Source organism: Anser cygnoides, chromosome 7 (assembly GCF_040182565.1).
Source record: "Anser cygnoides isolate HZ-2024a breed goose chromosome 7, Taihu_goose_T2T_genome, whole genome shotgun sequence".
Taxonomy (NCBI): domain Eukaryota; kingdom Metazoa; phylum Chordata; class Aves; order Anseriformes; family Anatidae; genus Anser; species Anser cygnoides.
Window position 1 is genome coordinate 20,397,925 of NC_089879.1, and position 17,076 is coordinate 20,415,000.

Here is a 17,076-nt window from a genome sequence, read left to right on the forward strand (position 1 = left end):
GCCAGTATCTGTGCAATCAGCACTTTAATTAGCTTGGCTGTAGGTCTATGGTAAACACATGCCAGTCACGGAGTAGGCAGGTACCCCCCGCACCACTCTGGTGTCATCAGAGAAGCCAGCCAGAAGAACAAGAAGGTGGCTTTTCAGCAAGCAGATGGGAAAGCTGGGTTAGAAAAGGCAGAGAGCTAGCCCTCAGGTGCAATATACAAGTCCCATGAGCAAAGAGGGGTGTAGTTCATGAACAGGGGAAAGAAAAAAAGGCACTGAAAACAGAAGAAGGTCTCACTAGATGTACTGGGAGTGAAGCAAGTAAGAGTCAATTTGCAGGTCATGTGGAGTTGCCCCAAGAGAGGGGACGGAAGCCTTGGAATTATTTATGTCGCTTCAAATTGCCTGGATAAGGCATCTGATTAGACATGGTCAAGAATAAGCCACTGGCGACTGTCTGGGGGACTGCCAAAGGACCAACCCGCATTCCCCAGACAGGAGTGGTTCCTACCGGGACACAGCTGATGACATGCCCGGCTCTCCCAGGGCTCTGCACAGCGGGCAGCAATGCGGCCAAGCACAGGCAGAGCAATACTTAGGGCTCCTTGCAGGCTCCCGAATCAGTATTGGGAAGTTTGGCTCATCATCAGCCCCTGATGTGAGTTCCTTCCTTTGCCCAAGCAGACTGCTGATTAACTAGGAATTAAGCTGGCATGAGACAAGAGCTTGTTGATGTCTCTATAATGCTTCAGCTGATAGACAAAAATAACTTTCATGTTGTCTATTCTGCTTCATCTTCTGCAAGCACGTCTCATACTGCCAGACTGCCAGCCAAGGTCCTGCCGGCCCTGCCGCCCTACGCTAGCTCTCAGCAGGAGGAGAAGCACAGCTCGCGCACGCAGACACGGCCAGCCGCTTGCAGACATACGAATTCACGCGTGTCCCCACGCATTCACACTCACAGCTGACACCGTGTAAGTGTTCACATGCACGAGTGCCCAGCCTGCCTGCATACTGACATCCACCAGCGGCTGGGGGATACCCAGGTGGGTCCATATTGTGGCACACAGAAACAGTCTCACCTCCCTCTCAGGCACAAGCACGTCAGTGAAAAGGTGTGCACACATTTGGAGATGCTCCCGCTTAAAGGGATATATTCCTTACAGATGCTCACTGCCCAGCCACTCACACACATCTCAGCACAGACACCATTAGCAAGTCCCATACCCTCTAGGCAAATATTTGCTTATTCACGTATAAGATGTGCATACAACATGCTTACTTTGACTTGCCTGCAAAAGACTATTTTTCTGCAAGGCCACAGGAAAATACTTTTTAGTCACATTCATGTATGTGTGTGAAGCAACCTCGCTGAGAAATGAGCTACTGACGATTTTGTAAGAAAGGGAAGAATTGTTCTTTATTTAAGAACAAATCCTTGTCTTTTCACAGTTCATTATCGTGGCAGCAACATGGAGTGGTTTTACACTGCAGATCTTTGTTGCCGTGCTCAACATTAAGAGGATTCCTCACAAACCAGTTTCAGAGAGCAAAGCACTCTGCCCTAACCTGCATTGCCACCGCTGCTGCTTGTGCTGCAGCAGCCCCGGGTGCCAGGCGATGGAGCAGGAGCTGTGCAGGGTGGTCCTGACTCTAAAGAGTTTACAGCCAGCATCCAAATTGCTCGGAGCCCCGTGCCGCATGCACGTTGCAGGGGTAGGGTCTGTTTTGCCTGGATGAGCAGTGTCTGTTTGTGCACTGCACACACGTGTGACGCTGGTTCCCTGCTGACTGGGGGCTACGAGAGGTGCCCGAAGCAGTTCACAGGCAGCCCAGGTGGGTGCACATGGCACCGTGTCTCCCACACATTTACTCCACCAATACAACCACTGACGTGAATTTGAATTTCACCTACTCAGAAGAACATTTTCTCTCCCCAAAGCCGCTAGTTAATGGGCACCGATCTTTCCGCCAGGCACTTCTCAGACCCTTTCTGACAGGAGTTTTCCTCAGCAGAGGGCCGTGTGGTGCCCGAGCTCCACGGGCAGGCCACGGGCTGACAGACTCCATCTTAACCCCCGGCCCTGGGCCCAGCCAAGGAGTCTGGTCAGGAGCCAGGCAGAGTGTAGAGGGGGGCAAAATGTGGCTAAAAGACCTGACTGGAGGCCAACTGCAATGTATGGCTAATGTAGGGCATTCATCAGCCACCAGAACTGCCCAAGGAAGCCAGGCCCCAGGGGAACACACACACACACACAGACAAAGCGGGGCCCGGGCCTGGGCTGAAGCAGAGCCCCTGAGCGTGGCTCGGGGCTGCGGGGCCGGAGGGCTCCAGGCAAGGCTGGTGGGGCCATGGACACCCACTCCCTCAGGGGAAAGCAGGTTTGTCCAAAAAGGATGTGACCAGCAAAAGGTCCTTTTCAGAGTACAGCTGAGACATTTTGTTAAAAAGTCCCTCAGTAAATTAGCAATAAGGTGTTTCCCAGCTCCATCGCTGCCTTCCTTTGTGTCTTTGCAGCCACTTCTGCCTCTGCTCCTCACCAGCAGCATGGAAATACCATTATCCCCCCTGCCTGCTGATCTGCTCTGTACTAGTGCTGAAAGGCATTTTCTGAAAAGCATCCCACGAGGTTTTCAGATAGGTGCTTTGAAGAAGAATAATTCTTTCCTAAGCTAAGATTTTACAGCAAAGACTATCTTGTGTTACATCTTCACCTTACAAGGTGACACCAGAGTATTAACTAATTAAATAATAACATTTCTGTTAAAATAATCTGTCCCCCTGCACAGTTTCACTCTTTATTTTTTTTAGATAAACTTGCACCTGCTGGACCTGTTCACTTTCAAAAAAAGAAAAAAGTAACACTAACAAAGTTATAATTCTTGTTCTAAATAGTATAGCTGAAAAATAAGAAAATCAGTTGCTTTGTGCCCTTTGGTTCCAGATTATGATTTAACCCTGAAGCATATGAATTAATGTGATTGCCCGGTTGTAGAAAGCTAGAAGGAAAACAATCTTTATACTGTGAGATGACCAGAAAGCTTGTTTTGTGTTTTCAAAGAAGCAAGCTGTTTTGTTTAATAAAATACACAGGAGTACCATTGTAGCCCCCACACGTTGTAATAATCACGAACCAGTTACGGCTCGAGATACTAGCAGATTGACAGTAAACTTTGCATCCCTTCTGCTGAGGTGTGAGCAAAGAAGAATCCTTGCGATTCTATTAGGCCAAAAATACACTTCTGCAAACACGCGAAAGCTGGGAGCTGCGAGCCATCACTCAGCCCCAGGAGCCGGGCCTGAGAGACGCCGTCAAGATGAGAGCGGGGACAAAAGTGCCTGCGGTAGGCACTAGGCCAGGCTACGAGGCAGCCCCGGCCGAGCCCTGCGACGACCGCACAACCCCTCCGATGCTTCACTCACGCGAGACCCAGGCCGAGCCTGGGAACAAAGTTCTTAAATGCTAACAACGACCGAGGGGAATAACAACATCCAATCCATGTTCAAAATGCGCTCCCTGGGCTAAAGGGCACTCGGTTCATTACTGCGACGTGATTCTTTTTTGCTGCTGGGTGTTGATCATTTGTGCTTGCAAGTCTAATTCATTTGTAAGGGCATCCAGAGGTTGGGGGAGTTTTGGGGGGTGATTTCCAGTCATATTTCCATCTGAAGGTGCGCACAGCCAGGGCTCAGGCACCTCCAGCCAGGCCGAGGGCAACAGAAAGCAGGGAGCGCGTGCCGAGCTCGGCCGAGCGAGGCACCAGGGCTTGCTCTGAGGCTGCTGCCCTGCGGGGCGGCTCAGTCAGCCCACGGGGAAAGTGGGTGCCCAGCTTTCCCTCCCGGTGGGCAGCTCTGAGAAGGCCGCCAGCTCACGCCTGCAGCTCAGCCCATTTCAGCGCGAGTGGCAGCAAGGGCTGGGGAGGCACAGGGCCCGCAGCCTCCCCCCCGTCCATCCAACGCAGCTGGGCAAGCACCAGCCCCGGCCCAGGCTGCATGGCCCAGGGCAGAGGGCTGGGGACTCCCCCTCCCCGAAAAGGGAAGCCGAAATAAAAGGCAGAGGGAGCCTTGTGTGTGTTTTTATTATTATTATTTCTGATTAAAGAGGAATTCATTTCATCTTTGCCTCCTGCCAGGGGCTGAGGTGCCGCCATTGAGGTTAACGGTGCGGAAGAATACAAAAAAATTTCATTGAGGAGGATTATAAAAGTTACTAGCTGGAACATTAACAGAAGAGTAACTTGTAAAAAATGCAATATTACAATATTCACAAGGACGGTAGAGCGTGGTAAAGCTATAAAATTCAACATTAAAATCTTCTACAGCCTAGATAACCTAGTTAACAAACATTGTATTGGAACTACTTTTTTTTCCACTTTTTTTTTTCCACGGGGCCGGGGGTGGCGGGGCCAGGCAGGGGGCGACAGGGCCCGGTCCCCCCCCCAGCCATGCGTGGAGCTGCGTGGCCACCCCCATGGGGAGCCGCTGAGGCCCCCGCTTCAACGCTGATGAACTTTTTGTCATTAGCAAAGCGCGGGAAGCGATTTGTCTGAGCCAAACCCGCAACCAGGAAGCGTCGATTCGTTTCATTTGTCACTAGCTCCAAGTGCCCACATAAATAACAGCCAATATATTTCGACGCTCCGATTGAATTCTGCAAGGCAAAACACTGCGAGCGTTTGCAAAAGGAATACGGAGGGGAATCAGATATTACTGTTCTTATTCTTCTTATTCTTCTTATTATTCGTCTTCTTATTCTTATTCTGTTCTTATTCTTTTCTTATTCTTATTATTCTTCTTTCATTCTTTTTATTATTCTTTTTATTCTTATTATCATCACCACTGCTAAAAGCAATACTCTCGCGCAAAGACATCGGCTCAGAGGGAAATCGATGCCATTCCTCCGAAATCGGCTCCGAGAGCCGGCCGGCTCCGAGTCTTGCTGGAGCAGGCAAAACTTGGCCCTGCTGCAGTAGGTGGGGATGTCACCTCGCTTTGCCGGCTGCCGTCCTGGCGCCGCTCCGGGCTCGCCCCGCACCGCAGGGTGCGGGAGGGCCGGGTGCGGGGGGAGCCGCGGCTGCGGAGCGGGACGCAGCTCCCCGGGGAGAAGGCAGGCAGTTTGTGGAGATGTTACTCCGGAGTTTCAGACTATGATAAATATGATAATTTGTATAAAATTTGAATGGGTTCTTGTTTTCAGGGAGAATGCCTCCGATGATGAATGTTCATGATTTTCAGATAGATGGCTGATAAAAAGTGTATTGAATTGTTGAAAGCGATTTTAATTTTAATTCTCTACCTGCAGATGTCTGATAATAATAATGTCTCCTAATAAAATAGGAAGGTGTCAGTTTAAGCAGCAGTATTTCGCTTCACTTCATCCTTCCCATCCCCAGACTGTGGCAACATTAACCTCTTCTTATAAAAAGGCACATAAAATTATTATAATTACAGAGTTATTAATTTTAAAAAGAGGGTTAGCAGGATTTTTTATTATTATTAATAGAGCTCGCACAGTACCCCTGCAAGTAAATCCCCGTGTGAAATGATGGATCCGATTGCTAATTCTATTATTAGATATTGCCTAGGAATTGCCTTTCGGGTTTTTAATTAGAGTAATTGAAACTAGAAGAGGCGGGGCTAATTATTTTTATTTTCCCCCTTTGTTATTATTTAAAAGTCATTGATAATGCTCCCTGCATTCAGATCTCGGCTTCAGAAGGAGACTTACAACAAAGCAACAAAGGGAAAACAGGCAGATCCCCGGGTCCGCAGGTTGAAACTCCCAAGCCAGCAGCGTGCGCCTGTTAGGTTAATTGGGTTCCGTGGGTTTGGAGGCTCTCACAGGAGACCGACCTCTACCCGGCTCCGAGTGCCTCCGATCCGGGCTGATATTTCATGTCGGGGAAAAAAAAAGAAAAAAAAAAGGGAAAAGGAAAAAAAAAAAAAAAAGAAACAACAACAACTCTGGTAACATGAAATCAATGACCTGGCAGTTACACTCTAATTAGCGCCTCCCGCGAAGCAGCCCGAAGCCAGCCCAGCACAACCAAGCACACGCACACGCGGGGCACCGGGCACGGGCACCCCCTGGGAGCCGGGCCGCAGCCAGCGACGGGAGCCACGCGTGGAGGCGGCCACGCGTGGGGCGGCTCAGCGGCCACCGGCCCCCCGGGGCAGCCCCCGGCGAGCCCCCGCCTCGGCTCTCGTTTGCCCCGGCTGCCTTCCTGTGGCCCCGCGAGGAGCAGGCGGCACGGTGCAGCCGTGAGGAAGGCAGGAGCGCGGTGCTGCGGGCTGGAAAGCCGCCCCGATGGGGAGTTAGCCGGGGGGGGGCGGGCTGCCTGCCGCACGAGTGCGGTGCTCTGAACAGCAGCAGCAGCTGGCAAAGGGGTGATGGAAGGGCTGTGCGGGGCTTCCGGCTTTCCTGAAGCGGCACGTTAAGGTTTTGTGCCTGCAGAAGAGGGGCACACGACCTCCGTCGTGTGCCATCCGCGCACAGGTGCGGCTCCCCACGCATCACACGTGCCCGGCCGCCTGGGGAAGGCACGGCAATGGGCGGCGACACGCGCGTGAATCAGAGCCTCGTCCTCCCCGTACAGGGCTCCGGGTGTGGGTCACGCACCCGTGCACGCTGCCCCCAAATCCTCGCCGCTGCCGAACGCGTTCCAGCCGCGGGTGCAGCACCTGGAGCCGCAGCTGCGCGGGGAAGCCGTGCCGTGCCGCGCCGTGCCGTGCCGTGCCGGTCCGTGCCGTCCTGCCCCGGGAGGGACAGCCCTGCGGGGCCGCGGAGAGCCGTGGAAAATCCCTGCAGGGTCGCGGAAATCCCTGCGGGGCCGCGGGGAGCCGCGCTCCGGGCTCCTGCGGCGGGCAGCGGGGGCCTCCTGCTCCCCGGCGGTCGGGGGGGGGCGAGGATGGGCAAAAGGAGTTTAGTGGGGGCAATTAGAGAGCGGGTACCGCTGCGAAAAATAAATAAATAAGAGCGGAGTTATTAAGGGGGGAAGGAGTTGGAATCGTTGTTAAAAAAATTGCGCATAAACGAGTCTAACAAAGTAGGGAAGCAGAGGCAGCTTGGCGTGTAAGGTATCATACTGGAACTGCTTCTGCTTTAGACCTCGGGATTAATCAAAGAAATCGGTGCGGCTGATGAGGAGTTATTCAGCAGCTGAGCTCTGGAAAACTGCATCCCTGCTTTCTTTATACATTTTATTATTTTCAATTGGGTTGAAAAATTAGGAGTGTTTAGAGAAAAGAAATACACATTTCTTCTTCCAGCGGGCTGGAAAGCTTTGATTTTATTTTTCCCCCTCTCTTCTTATCTTTCCTTCCCTTTCTATTTTTCCTTCTTCCGAAGTTTGTGGTGGGGGTCGAAGGGAAGGATGCGTTTGGGAAAGCCAGAGATGGACCCGCTGGGGCGGAGGTGCCCGCTTTTCCTCGCCCCTCCTCGCCATTCCCGGCTGCGGGGTTCACTGATGCCCCCAGCCCCGGAGGCGGCAGCCGAGGATGCCAGGGAGGGACAAGCCACAGGCTTGGGCTCTTCACGTCGGTTTTCTGTCACCGTGCTTCTAAACTTCTCCCTGGCAGGGCTCGGCGAAGGCTTCTTTGTCCCCTTAGCGCGGTGGCGGCGGGGCGGGGGTGTCCCCTCTCCGAGATCCACCCGCCCACGGCCAAACTTTATCGAGGAACCTGCCCAGAGGCGCAGCTCCTGGCATGCGGGGAAGGATCGCGGCTGCCAGAGGTGCCCGTGGCTATCAGCCCTCCGCAACTTGCTGCACTCCCAACCTGAAAACGACCGAGCCCGTTTCCAGGCTGGGATCCCCTCCCCGAAGGGTTTTTAAGGCCGGTTTTGAATTCTGCCCAAGCGGGATCTCCCTCCCCTGCCTGGCCCGGAGGAGAGGTGACAAGCAGAAGTGACTGCGGACCCCAGGGGGCTGCAGCCCCTGGCGGGTGCCTGCCGGCCGTGCCCAAGCACACGGGGACAGCTCGGGACCCCCCCATGTCCCCCTACACCCCCGATCGTTCCCTACCCATCGCCGGCTGAAGGCAGCGGTGGTGGGGAGGGGCGGGGGGTGCAGGTCTCGGGCCAATTTATCAGTTATCGAAGGGCCCTTCCTGGGCCTGCAGAGCTCAGGGGCATTTCTCATCTCAACTCCAAATAGGGAAAAAAAAAATGTAGTCAGCTATCTTTAATCATTGACTCGAGGGCACATTTCACATCATCTCTCAAATCTGCATTTTTTATGAAGTGGCCAAAACGTGTGCTGTGTGCCTAATTTTCTCTCCCTTATAGGCGTTAAGAAGAGTAATGAGAAATCGGCTGGAAATTAACTTGCTCCGGCCCCCGCAGCCTCACCCCCCCACAGCACCCCTCACTTCTGTGCGCCGGGGCTGGCGGGGGGGCTGCGGGCGCTGGCCGCAGCGGAGTTGGAGACGGCCCCGCAAAGTTTCCTTTTCTCCGCAGCCCCCAGACCATGGCAGAGACTCTTGTCACAAGGACAATGGCTGTGCTCCCGGGACGAGGCGGAAGGCACACGAGTTACATCTCCCCGGCTTTTACTATCCCCCCCCCAGAGCCCCCTCCCGAAGCCGGCCCGGCCCAAACCAGGAGCCCCGCGGCTGGAGGGTCGCGGGGGGAGGGGGGGGCGGCGGGGGCGGGCGGACATTTATTTGTGAGCCTTTAATATACGGAAACGCCTCGTCATTGTTGTCGCTGCTCTTCCCCTTGGCGTTATCACCGCCCGGGGTACCGGAGTTTTCCGCTGAGGTTTGGACTTTCCCGGCGGCGCGGAGGCAGCACAGCTCCCGGCGCCTTTATTTCGCGGCCGTGCCACCCCCCGAAGAGCCGGGCAGAGCTCCGGGGCCGGGCTGGACGTGCCTCCTTCCCACCCCAAAAAAACAACCCGGCGTGCCGAGAACTGTTGCTTCTGCCCGGCGGCCCGGGGGGGGAAGCCGGGAGTCGGCGGCGGGGCCCCCCCGGCGCTGCCCGCGGGAGGCCCCTCGGGGGGGACCCTGCTACCAGCACCCAAAGGCACCTGGAGGGGGAAGAGCGGGGCAAGGCTGCTCGCCTCTCACCATCTGGGGCTGGGGGGCGCCTCAAAATGCCAGTGGGGAGACCCCACCGCCTGGGTGCGGGCTGCCATAAACGTGTCTGCTTTTCCCTTCTAATTCTGGTGCCCACCAACTGCTTGGCGGCTCTTAAAAACCTCTTCTCTTCTCTTCTCTTCTCTTCTCTTCTCTTCTCTTCTCTTCTCTTCTCTTCTCTTCTCTTCTCTTCTCTTCTCTTCTCTTCTCTTCTCTTCTCTTCTCTTCTCTTCTCTTCTCTTCTCTTCTCTTCTCTTCTCTTCTCTTCTCTTCTCTTCTCTTCTCCGCTTCTCTTTCTTTTCTTTTCTTTTCTTTTCTTTTCTTTTCTTTTCTTTTCTTTTCTTTTCTTTTCTTTTCTTTTCTTTTCTTTTCTTTTCTTTTCTTTTCTTTTCTTTTCTTTTCTTTTCTTTTCTTTTCTTTTCTTTTCTTTTCTTTTCTTTTCTTTTCTTTTCTTTTCTTTTCTTTTTTCTTTTCTTTCCTTTTCTTTCCTTTTCTCTTTTATTTCCTTTTCTTTTTCTCTTTTTTCTTTTCCTTTTATTTTCCTTCTTTTCTTTTCCTTTTTCTTTTCCTCTCTTTTCCTGTTGCCTTACTCCCTTCTTTCTGTCCACAAACGCTAGTTTATTTTCATTTTCTATTTCCCTCTCTTCATATTTTCCATTTTTCCCATTAAAATTACATCGCTGTTCTGTTTACCCATCCATCCTCCTTTCATCTTCAAATCAAACGTCCCCTTCTTTTATTGACTCCTTTTTTCTCTAATACAAGTAAAAATCAATGTCTGTCTCTCTGTCTATCCATCCATCCTGATTTCCATCCCCTCACTTAGTTCCATCCTTCTTTTATTTTCCCTTCCTTCACCCGTTAACACAGCGCTATCTGCGCCTTCAGCCTCTCGGGTTTTTCATGTGATCTGCCAGTTTTCCCTTCCTTTTCTTCGCCTCTGGCGAAGGCTCCCGGGTGTCCCCAGCCCGGGTGTCCTCCCCTACCCCGCACAGCCACTGCCCAGGCCCCGGGGGCAGCTCGCCAGCCCCGCCAGCCCGGGCTGTCCCCAAGCACAGGCACTCGCGGTCCCCTTCCTCGAGCTACAAACTTGTCCTGAACTACCTGGAGGGGACGAACCCCCCCCCGCCGCCGTCTCTCTCCCAGACTCCCGGCAGAGCGCTCCCCGGCCCCCCGGCGGCGGGCTGCGGCAGCCCGGACCCCCGAGGGACTGCGCCCGGTTAGGGTGGGAGCGGGGACGGGACGGGACGGGCGAACGTTTTGGGAAGCGCTCTTCAATCCGAGCCTCACGGCGGCGGGGCGAGGCTAAATCCCCTTCCCCTGCCTGTGCCGGGGCTGAGGCCCCCTCCACAGCTCGGGCCGCAGCAGCAGCCCCGCTCCGGGCCCCGGCCGACCTGCACTGCCCCCTCCGGCGGGTCGCGCCCACCCGCGCCCACCCGTGCCCGGGCTCCCCACCGGGAGCCGCTGCCCGGCCCCGGCCCGGGTCCGGTCCCCCCTCTGATCCCCCCCCGGCTCTCTGGGCGCACCCTGCCTCCGAGCCAGGGAGGGGAGACGCCGGACAGAGGCAGCGGCCCCCATCTCCTGGCGATTCTCCCAAGCCACGCAGCCAGGCAGGGCGCGCTTCCCCTCGCCACCAGCCCCCCAAACCTGTTGCGGAAACTTTTGTCCCCACCTGCGGGGAAGGAGCCTGCTCCCCTCCTGCCCGCACCCCCCTTCAGCCCCGTTTTTTTGCCTAAAGTGGGGGGGAGCGGGGCTGAGTCAGGATCGGGGATCTAGGGAGTCTGGGGGGTCTCGGGGGGCTTAGGATCTCGGGGTTTTGGGGTCTCGGGGTCCCGCGGCACGGCCGCAGGCGGGGACGCCGGAGCCGAAGCTCGCTGGGAGCCGGGCGAGCCGCTCCCGCTCTGCCTCCGCATTTCCCTGGGAACTTTCTATTCCGGAGTTAACTATTAACTGCAGGAAAGCAGGCAATTTTCTTCGGAATGCGAACTATTTCCTTCATCCAGCAGATAGATGGGGTGATTGATTAATATGGAAATTGATATTAAAATATGGGTGGCGGACGGGAACACTCCCCGGAGTCACAGCCGCTCGGCTACGGCCGCACGGAGGAAGGGGCGGCCGGGGAAGAAAGGCACGGAGCTGGTACCGAGGGCTTGCCTGGTGCGCCGAGAGATGTTTTAATTGCGAAACCCGCGGGAATCCACCTGCCGCTGCAAGGCGCCCGCACCAAGAGCGCCCGGCCGGCCACGCGAGCGCAGGAGGGAGGGCGGCCCGGGACGGTGCCTGCGGTCCCCTCGGGGGGACAGGCAGGGGACGGGCGGCGTGGGGGGGTCCCACGTCCTCGCTGCACCCCCGGAGCCGGTGGGCAAGGCGCGGGGATCCACGCGTGTGGACACAGAGCGGGCACGGCCACACGGGGCACCCCGAGGGCTGGGGGCTGCGTGCCGGCCCGGCCTTGGGCACAAGGCGGGGAGCTGTGAACGGCCCCACGGCCATGAGCATCCCCACGGCCGTGATCATCCCCACGGCTGTGAACATCCCCACGGCCGTGATCATCCCCACGGCTGTGAAAGACCCCACGGCTCTCCCGTCCGTGGTCGCCGGCTCCCTTCACCAGCGGCAGCGCTTTTGCTCTCTGCCCGAGGGTCGCCCCCTGACGCCCCAGGTTGCCCCCCTGGCCCGGGGAGCCGGGAGAAGCCCCATCCCCGTTTGTCCCGGTCCCACCACGGGTTGGTGTTGCCCCCCGTCCTAATTAAGCGGCGCGCCTTATAATTAAGCCGAGGGCTCGCTCGGCTCTGCGCGGCCCCACGCCGCCCCCGGCCGGCCGGGAACCCCCGGGCTGCCCCGACCGCCGCCCCCCCCGCTCAGCCTGCGGCAGGCACTTTGCCGCCCCCCCCCCCCTTATTTTTTTTTCCCCCTCTCTCTGCATTTTCACGTCTTTCTCCCCCTCTCCCCCTCCCGGGAGGGGCACCTCCCAGCCTTCTGTCCCGCTTTCCTCTCCCTCCCGGGCTCGCCCCTCTCCCCCTCGCCCCCCCTCGCCCCCCCTGCCCCCGGCCGCCCCCCCGCCGGCTGTTTGTCCCGGTGCCCGGACAATCATCGCCGTGTATGAAGTTCTAACTGGTTTGTGTCAGGCAGCTCTCTCTAAGCAGCCTGGCGTGACGGATTAAACATCAACTAGTTAAATAAAAATTAATATCAACTGCCTCCTAACTTCTAATGTCATGTTGTTTATAACTAATGAACTGATTAGGGGATAAACACATCAGGAAGACATTTCTGCTTCCCTGCTCTTTCGAGAGAGAATTTGCAGAATTCAGAGTAAATCTCCCAGAGTCCCTCCTGGGTTTTTCCCACAGCAGTTTGGGGGGGGGGGGGGGGATTCCGTGGGGCTCCTTGGGGCCAGGTCGAGCACTCCGGTGTGCGTGGGGGTTAGCCGGACTTATTTAAAGCTCTCCCGGCGGCAGCAGCACGGCTCAGAGCAGCAGCAGCAGCGGGGCGAGGATGCGCTCAGGGCAGCCCCGGCGCCTGCTGCCCAGCCGGGCTGGGGACGGCGTGGCAGAAAAATACCCGCTGCCGCCGTCGTCGGCTTTCGGCGCCCCGTTTTAGTATTGAAAATGGAACTTTTTTTTTCTTTGCTCGAAGCGACAGTCGATGGGGTTTAAGTGTTATGAAGGAAAGCGCTCCCCGCACCTTCTTTATTTTAACACTGATCCACTTGTCTGTGGCGTGCTCCTCGCCAGCCCGCGTTGTACACATTTTCCTAAGCACTTTAGAAAAAGAAACACACGCGCGCACACACAAACCCCCCAGCAGCCTCATCTTGGAGAGGTCCCAAGCTTTTAAATACTGTTTGCCCAGCACCGCCGGCTCTGACAAGACAATAATAACAGGGGAAGCTTTTTAAAACCAATTTAGCAAATGCAGAAATGTAATTTTAATGAAGAATCGATAGCAGAATGGTTCATTTTTCCTGGGACTCCTTGTTGGAGCTGAGCGAGACTTTCAATCAATGGGGAGATGGAAGAGGGGGGGAGAAAGAGAGAAAGAAAAATATCCGCTCGGTGATGTCTTTAGCACGGGGAATTTTTCTTATTTTCTCTGCCGTGTGCGCTTTCCTTTATTCTCTCTTCCCAACCGAGAAGCCTGCACCGAAACGCGGCGGCGGAGCGCGGGGCGGCCGAGCGGACGGACGGACGGACGGACGGACGGACGGCGGCCGCCCTCCCGGAGCCCCGCGCCGGGCGCTCGCCGGGGCAGCCCCCGAGTGTCGCCCGCCGCAGCACCAGCGAGCGGAGGGGCCCCGGCCCCGGCCCCCCCTTGGGGAGCTGCCCGGGCCCCCCCCCCCGTAGCCGCCCGACCCCCCCGGAGCCTCCCGGCCCCCCCGGAGCCGCCCGGCCCCCGCGGCGAGCCCGCCGCCTCCTGCCCAAGTCCCAGGAAGTTCCTCCCCTGTCCTGCCTCGTCTCCTGTCCCCTGTCCCCGCCAGCCCCTCTCCGAGCACATTTTTATGGTAATAAGACAACAAATTAATGTGCTGCCGCAACAAGGCTCCCCCACAGGTAGCCGCTTTGTGGGAGGGGGGCACGGGGGATCGGAACCAGGGGCCGGGCGCTGCCCCCCCGCGCGGACCCCCCCGGTCCCCGTTCCTCCCGGCTGTACAGCCCTGCCGCACTGGAGCAGGTGAGTCCCCCCGCCACTTTTATAAGCAGCAGCGCTGCGTTTGCTTTGATTGTTATTTATTTTCCCCTCCTTTTAGCCTGTCCCGGCTCAGTAGAGCGGCGGGTCTTTCTCTGTGGCTGGCTATTTTTTTTTTTGGTAGTGGTGGTGGTGGTGCTCTGGTGTGCGTGTGTGTGTGTGTGTGTGTTGTTATCTAAACCGTTTAGTTTTGGGTGGTTGCGCCTAGATCTCGAAAGTCAGCGGGGGAAAGCAAGACACCCAAGCGGGGAGGAGAGAAGCGAAGAAAAGGCCGCGGCGGATCTCCTGGCTTGCAGCGTCCCGGGGAGACGGGCCATTAGGCAGGGGAGCCATGGCTCAGAGCTCAGGGAGAGCAGGTAAGGGGCGGGGGGGGGGCGCTGAATATTCAGCAGGGAGGGATGAGACCGTCACCCCCAACTCCCTCCTTTGGCAGGAGGCAGCCTCTGCTCCCGTGCTCCCTGCCCATCCAGGTTCCCCTACACTTGCCGTCTCACTTCGTAGTGCCCCCTTCCCCGCGGGGTCCCCCCCGTCAGGGGGCTGCTGCTTTTCCACCTTCTTTACCGGGGGGGGGGGGAGCTGCCCCCCCCGCACCGGGCCAGCCCCCACACGGCGCTCCCGGCCCCGCACTTTTCTCCCGACTGCAAAAAGTTGAGGCCATCGCCTCAACTGTCCCCCCCCCCCCCCTTCCCCATGTCCCCCCCCTCCCTCTTTCCGTGCAACTTTGCTCGGCGGGGTCCCGAAGCTGCTCCGCCGGTCCTTGCGGGGCCGGGGCAGCATCGCCCCCAGGCGGGGCGGGGGTCCTGGCGCCCCCCAAACCGACAGACGGGTCCCCGGCCCCCCGCCCGTCTTGGATTTTATGATTTGCAAACAAAGCTTCAAACAAGCCCCGCCGGGGGGGGGGAAGGCTGCCTGTCCCCCGCGCTCCCGGCGCGCTAAAAGCACAATCAGGCGGTCTGGCTCTCCGGAATGGCGTGTGGAAACGGAGCTTTTAATTTAGGGATTCTTGGGGGGGGGGGGGGGGGGGGGGACGGAAAGGCAAATGGAGGCTGGAAATGCAAGGGTCGCCGACTGTCAGCACAGAGCCGTGCCGCTGCCCTGCCCGCGAACCGTGCGCTTGGAGGGGAGGCTCGGGAAGAAAGGCTCCGGCGTACATCTGGAGCCGGGGCTCGCAGCTCCTCCGCCTTTTGTCATTGCGGGGCGAGACGGTCCCCGACCAGGGAGTGCTGCGGGTGCACAAACGGACAGAGGCGGACGGGAGGCGAATAAAAGCAGCCGCCCTTCAGGAAACCAAATCTCTCCCCGATCGATAGAAGCCCCCCAGACAAATGTCTGCGCGGCACCTCGGTAAATGTTAACAGGCAACGCGCCGTGTGCGTGGGTGTGTGGCCGTACACACACACACACACATGTGCGAGCGTGTATTTTCATAATCGAACCAATTAAATGTATTGCATTTGTTGGGTATCTCAGAGAAATACCACAGTTTTACCAAAACGTGCAGGAAAAATATAAAGGCAACGAAAAAAGGCCTCGTAGAGGAAAAGGCCACAGCGGCTTTTTTTTTCGCTGTTCCGCACCGAAAATCTTCTGAGCCGAAACTGAAAAAAAAAAACCAAACCTTCAGAAAGTTTGCAGCCCCCTCTGCTCCTTTTCCCTTCTGTGTTTTTAAAGGATCTGCCGAAGTCCCTTTGCATCTGAGGTTTAAATAGGGAGATCAATAGAAAACAGTTGTAATGATCTAATTAATTATGGCAAAATTAAAAGCGAGTAGAAAATCAATCTCTGATGGTGTTGAAGATGGAATTAAATTGATAGTCCATCTGTTCACCTCCTAGACCGTATAAATATGCAACCCAAGGACGGAGCTAATGGGATCAAGCTGCCTGGGAGACTCTCCCTTCCATCTCCCTCTCTCCTTTCCACTTCTTCCCCTCCCGAAGTTGAGCCCCTGCGGGCAGAGCCGTGTGCCGGGGCCGGCCGGAGGGGCCGGCGGGCAGGCAGCCTCCGGTGACAGGCGCCTTCTCCGCCGTGCTGTTTTTAAATCAAACGGACAGGCTTTATTACAGTGATGATGGCCACGGAGCAGCGTGCGGCTGCTCGCTCCCTTCTTTTTTTTTTATTTATTTTTTTTTTATTTGACACCGGCCGGGATGGCAGGAAAGGCAGCCCAGCCGCTGGCTCCGTGCAGCGCCGTGCGGGGGCTGCAGGGGGAGGCGAGCCCCCAGCCCCGGCTTTCCCTACGGGCTTCTCCCCCTCCCCGAGGGAAGGGCCCGGCGGCAGGAGCGGCCCCCCCCGGAGAGGAGAGGCCGCCGAGAGCGGGGGGCCGGGCGCGGGGTCCCCGATTTGCCCCCCGAGGGGTCCCGGCGCCCCCTGTGCGCCCCTGTGCGCCCCTGGCCCGCTGAGCCGCGGCGGGGAGCGGCCGAGCTGTCGGGCCGGGGGGGCTCCCCACCGTCCCGGCCCCTCTTTTAATCGGGAAAAACGCCGTTCCGTTCGGGGCTCAGCGAACGAGCCGCCGCCGTTTATCGCCCGGGGTGGGACGGTGCGGGGGTGCGGAAAGGGGCGGGGGGGGGGGGGGTCCCTTCCCTAAGTGACGCCTAACCACGAAGCGGCGATCGCGGGGGTCCGGGCCCTGCTCGGTGCGCACCCCCTGCGCCGGGGGGCTCCGGGCCGGGGGCGGGGGGCTCGCCGAGAGCCCGCGGCCGGCGCCCCCCGGCTCCGCTGCCCGGCCGGGGCCGCGGGAGGGGGCCGGGCCGAGCCGGGCCGGGCCGAAGTTCGCCCTCCTTCCCCTCGCACTGCCCCATCCAGCCGGAAAGAGTGCCCTGGGGGGGCAGCCCGCGGCCCCACTCGGATTTATTAATTGATGTATTGAAAAGCAGGCTTGATTGACGGCTGCTAATGGAAATCACAGCCCCGCTTTCCTGCTGAACGCTGCCCTCCCGGCTAGCCCTTCATAAAGCAACCCTTGAGGCGAAAGGTAGATTTTCATTTAAAGTGCCCCCGTCCTCGCTCGCACAGATTAGGTACATTTTAAACACAGACACACATATTGCAAATTAGAAGCTAATTTAATTATAAATCAAAACTGGGCATAAATCTGCACTCACCACAAAGGATCCATTTAGCGGAATGCAACCACCTCCCCTAACCCTGGAAAACTGCCTTGCCGAAATAACCCTGGATATACACTGCCAAAGTTATGGGTTGTGCACAGTGCAAAGAGATCCACGGGAGATATTTTCCCCACGCCGGGGGAGGGGAAAAGCCCCGCGTGTCAGAAATTAGCTGGTCACATGGCGACAATTTCTCTTTCTCCTAGAGAA

General features: G+C 57.1%; 1 protein-coding gene and 1 long non-coding RNA gene across 13 annotated transcripts in view; one reads left to right on the forward strand and one right to left on the reverse strand.

The window, feature by feature from the left end:
* LOC136791237 (uncharacterized) overlaps positions 1–17,076 on the reverse strand; it is a 318,474-nt gene that overhangs the window by 106,876 nt on the left and 194,522 nt on the right. The gene's annotated exons all lie outside the window — the stretch shown is intronic.
* PAX2 (paired box 2) overlaps positions 13,517–17,076 on the forward strand; it is a 94,134-nt gene continuing 90,574 nt past the window's right edge. For both annotated transcript variants that reach the window (XM_067000446.1, XM_067000447.1), the window contains exons 1-2: positions 13,517–13,741; positions 13,965–14,112. In XM_067000446.1, the coding sequence (XP_066856547.1) occupies positions 14,088–14,112 (25 nt within the window). In that variant the 5' untranslated portion in view covers positions 13,517–13,741; positions 13,965–14,087. The remainder of the gene's footprint in view (positions 13,742–13,964; positions 14,113–17,076) is intronic.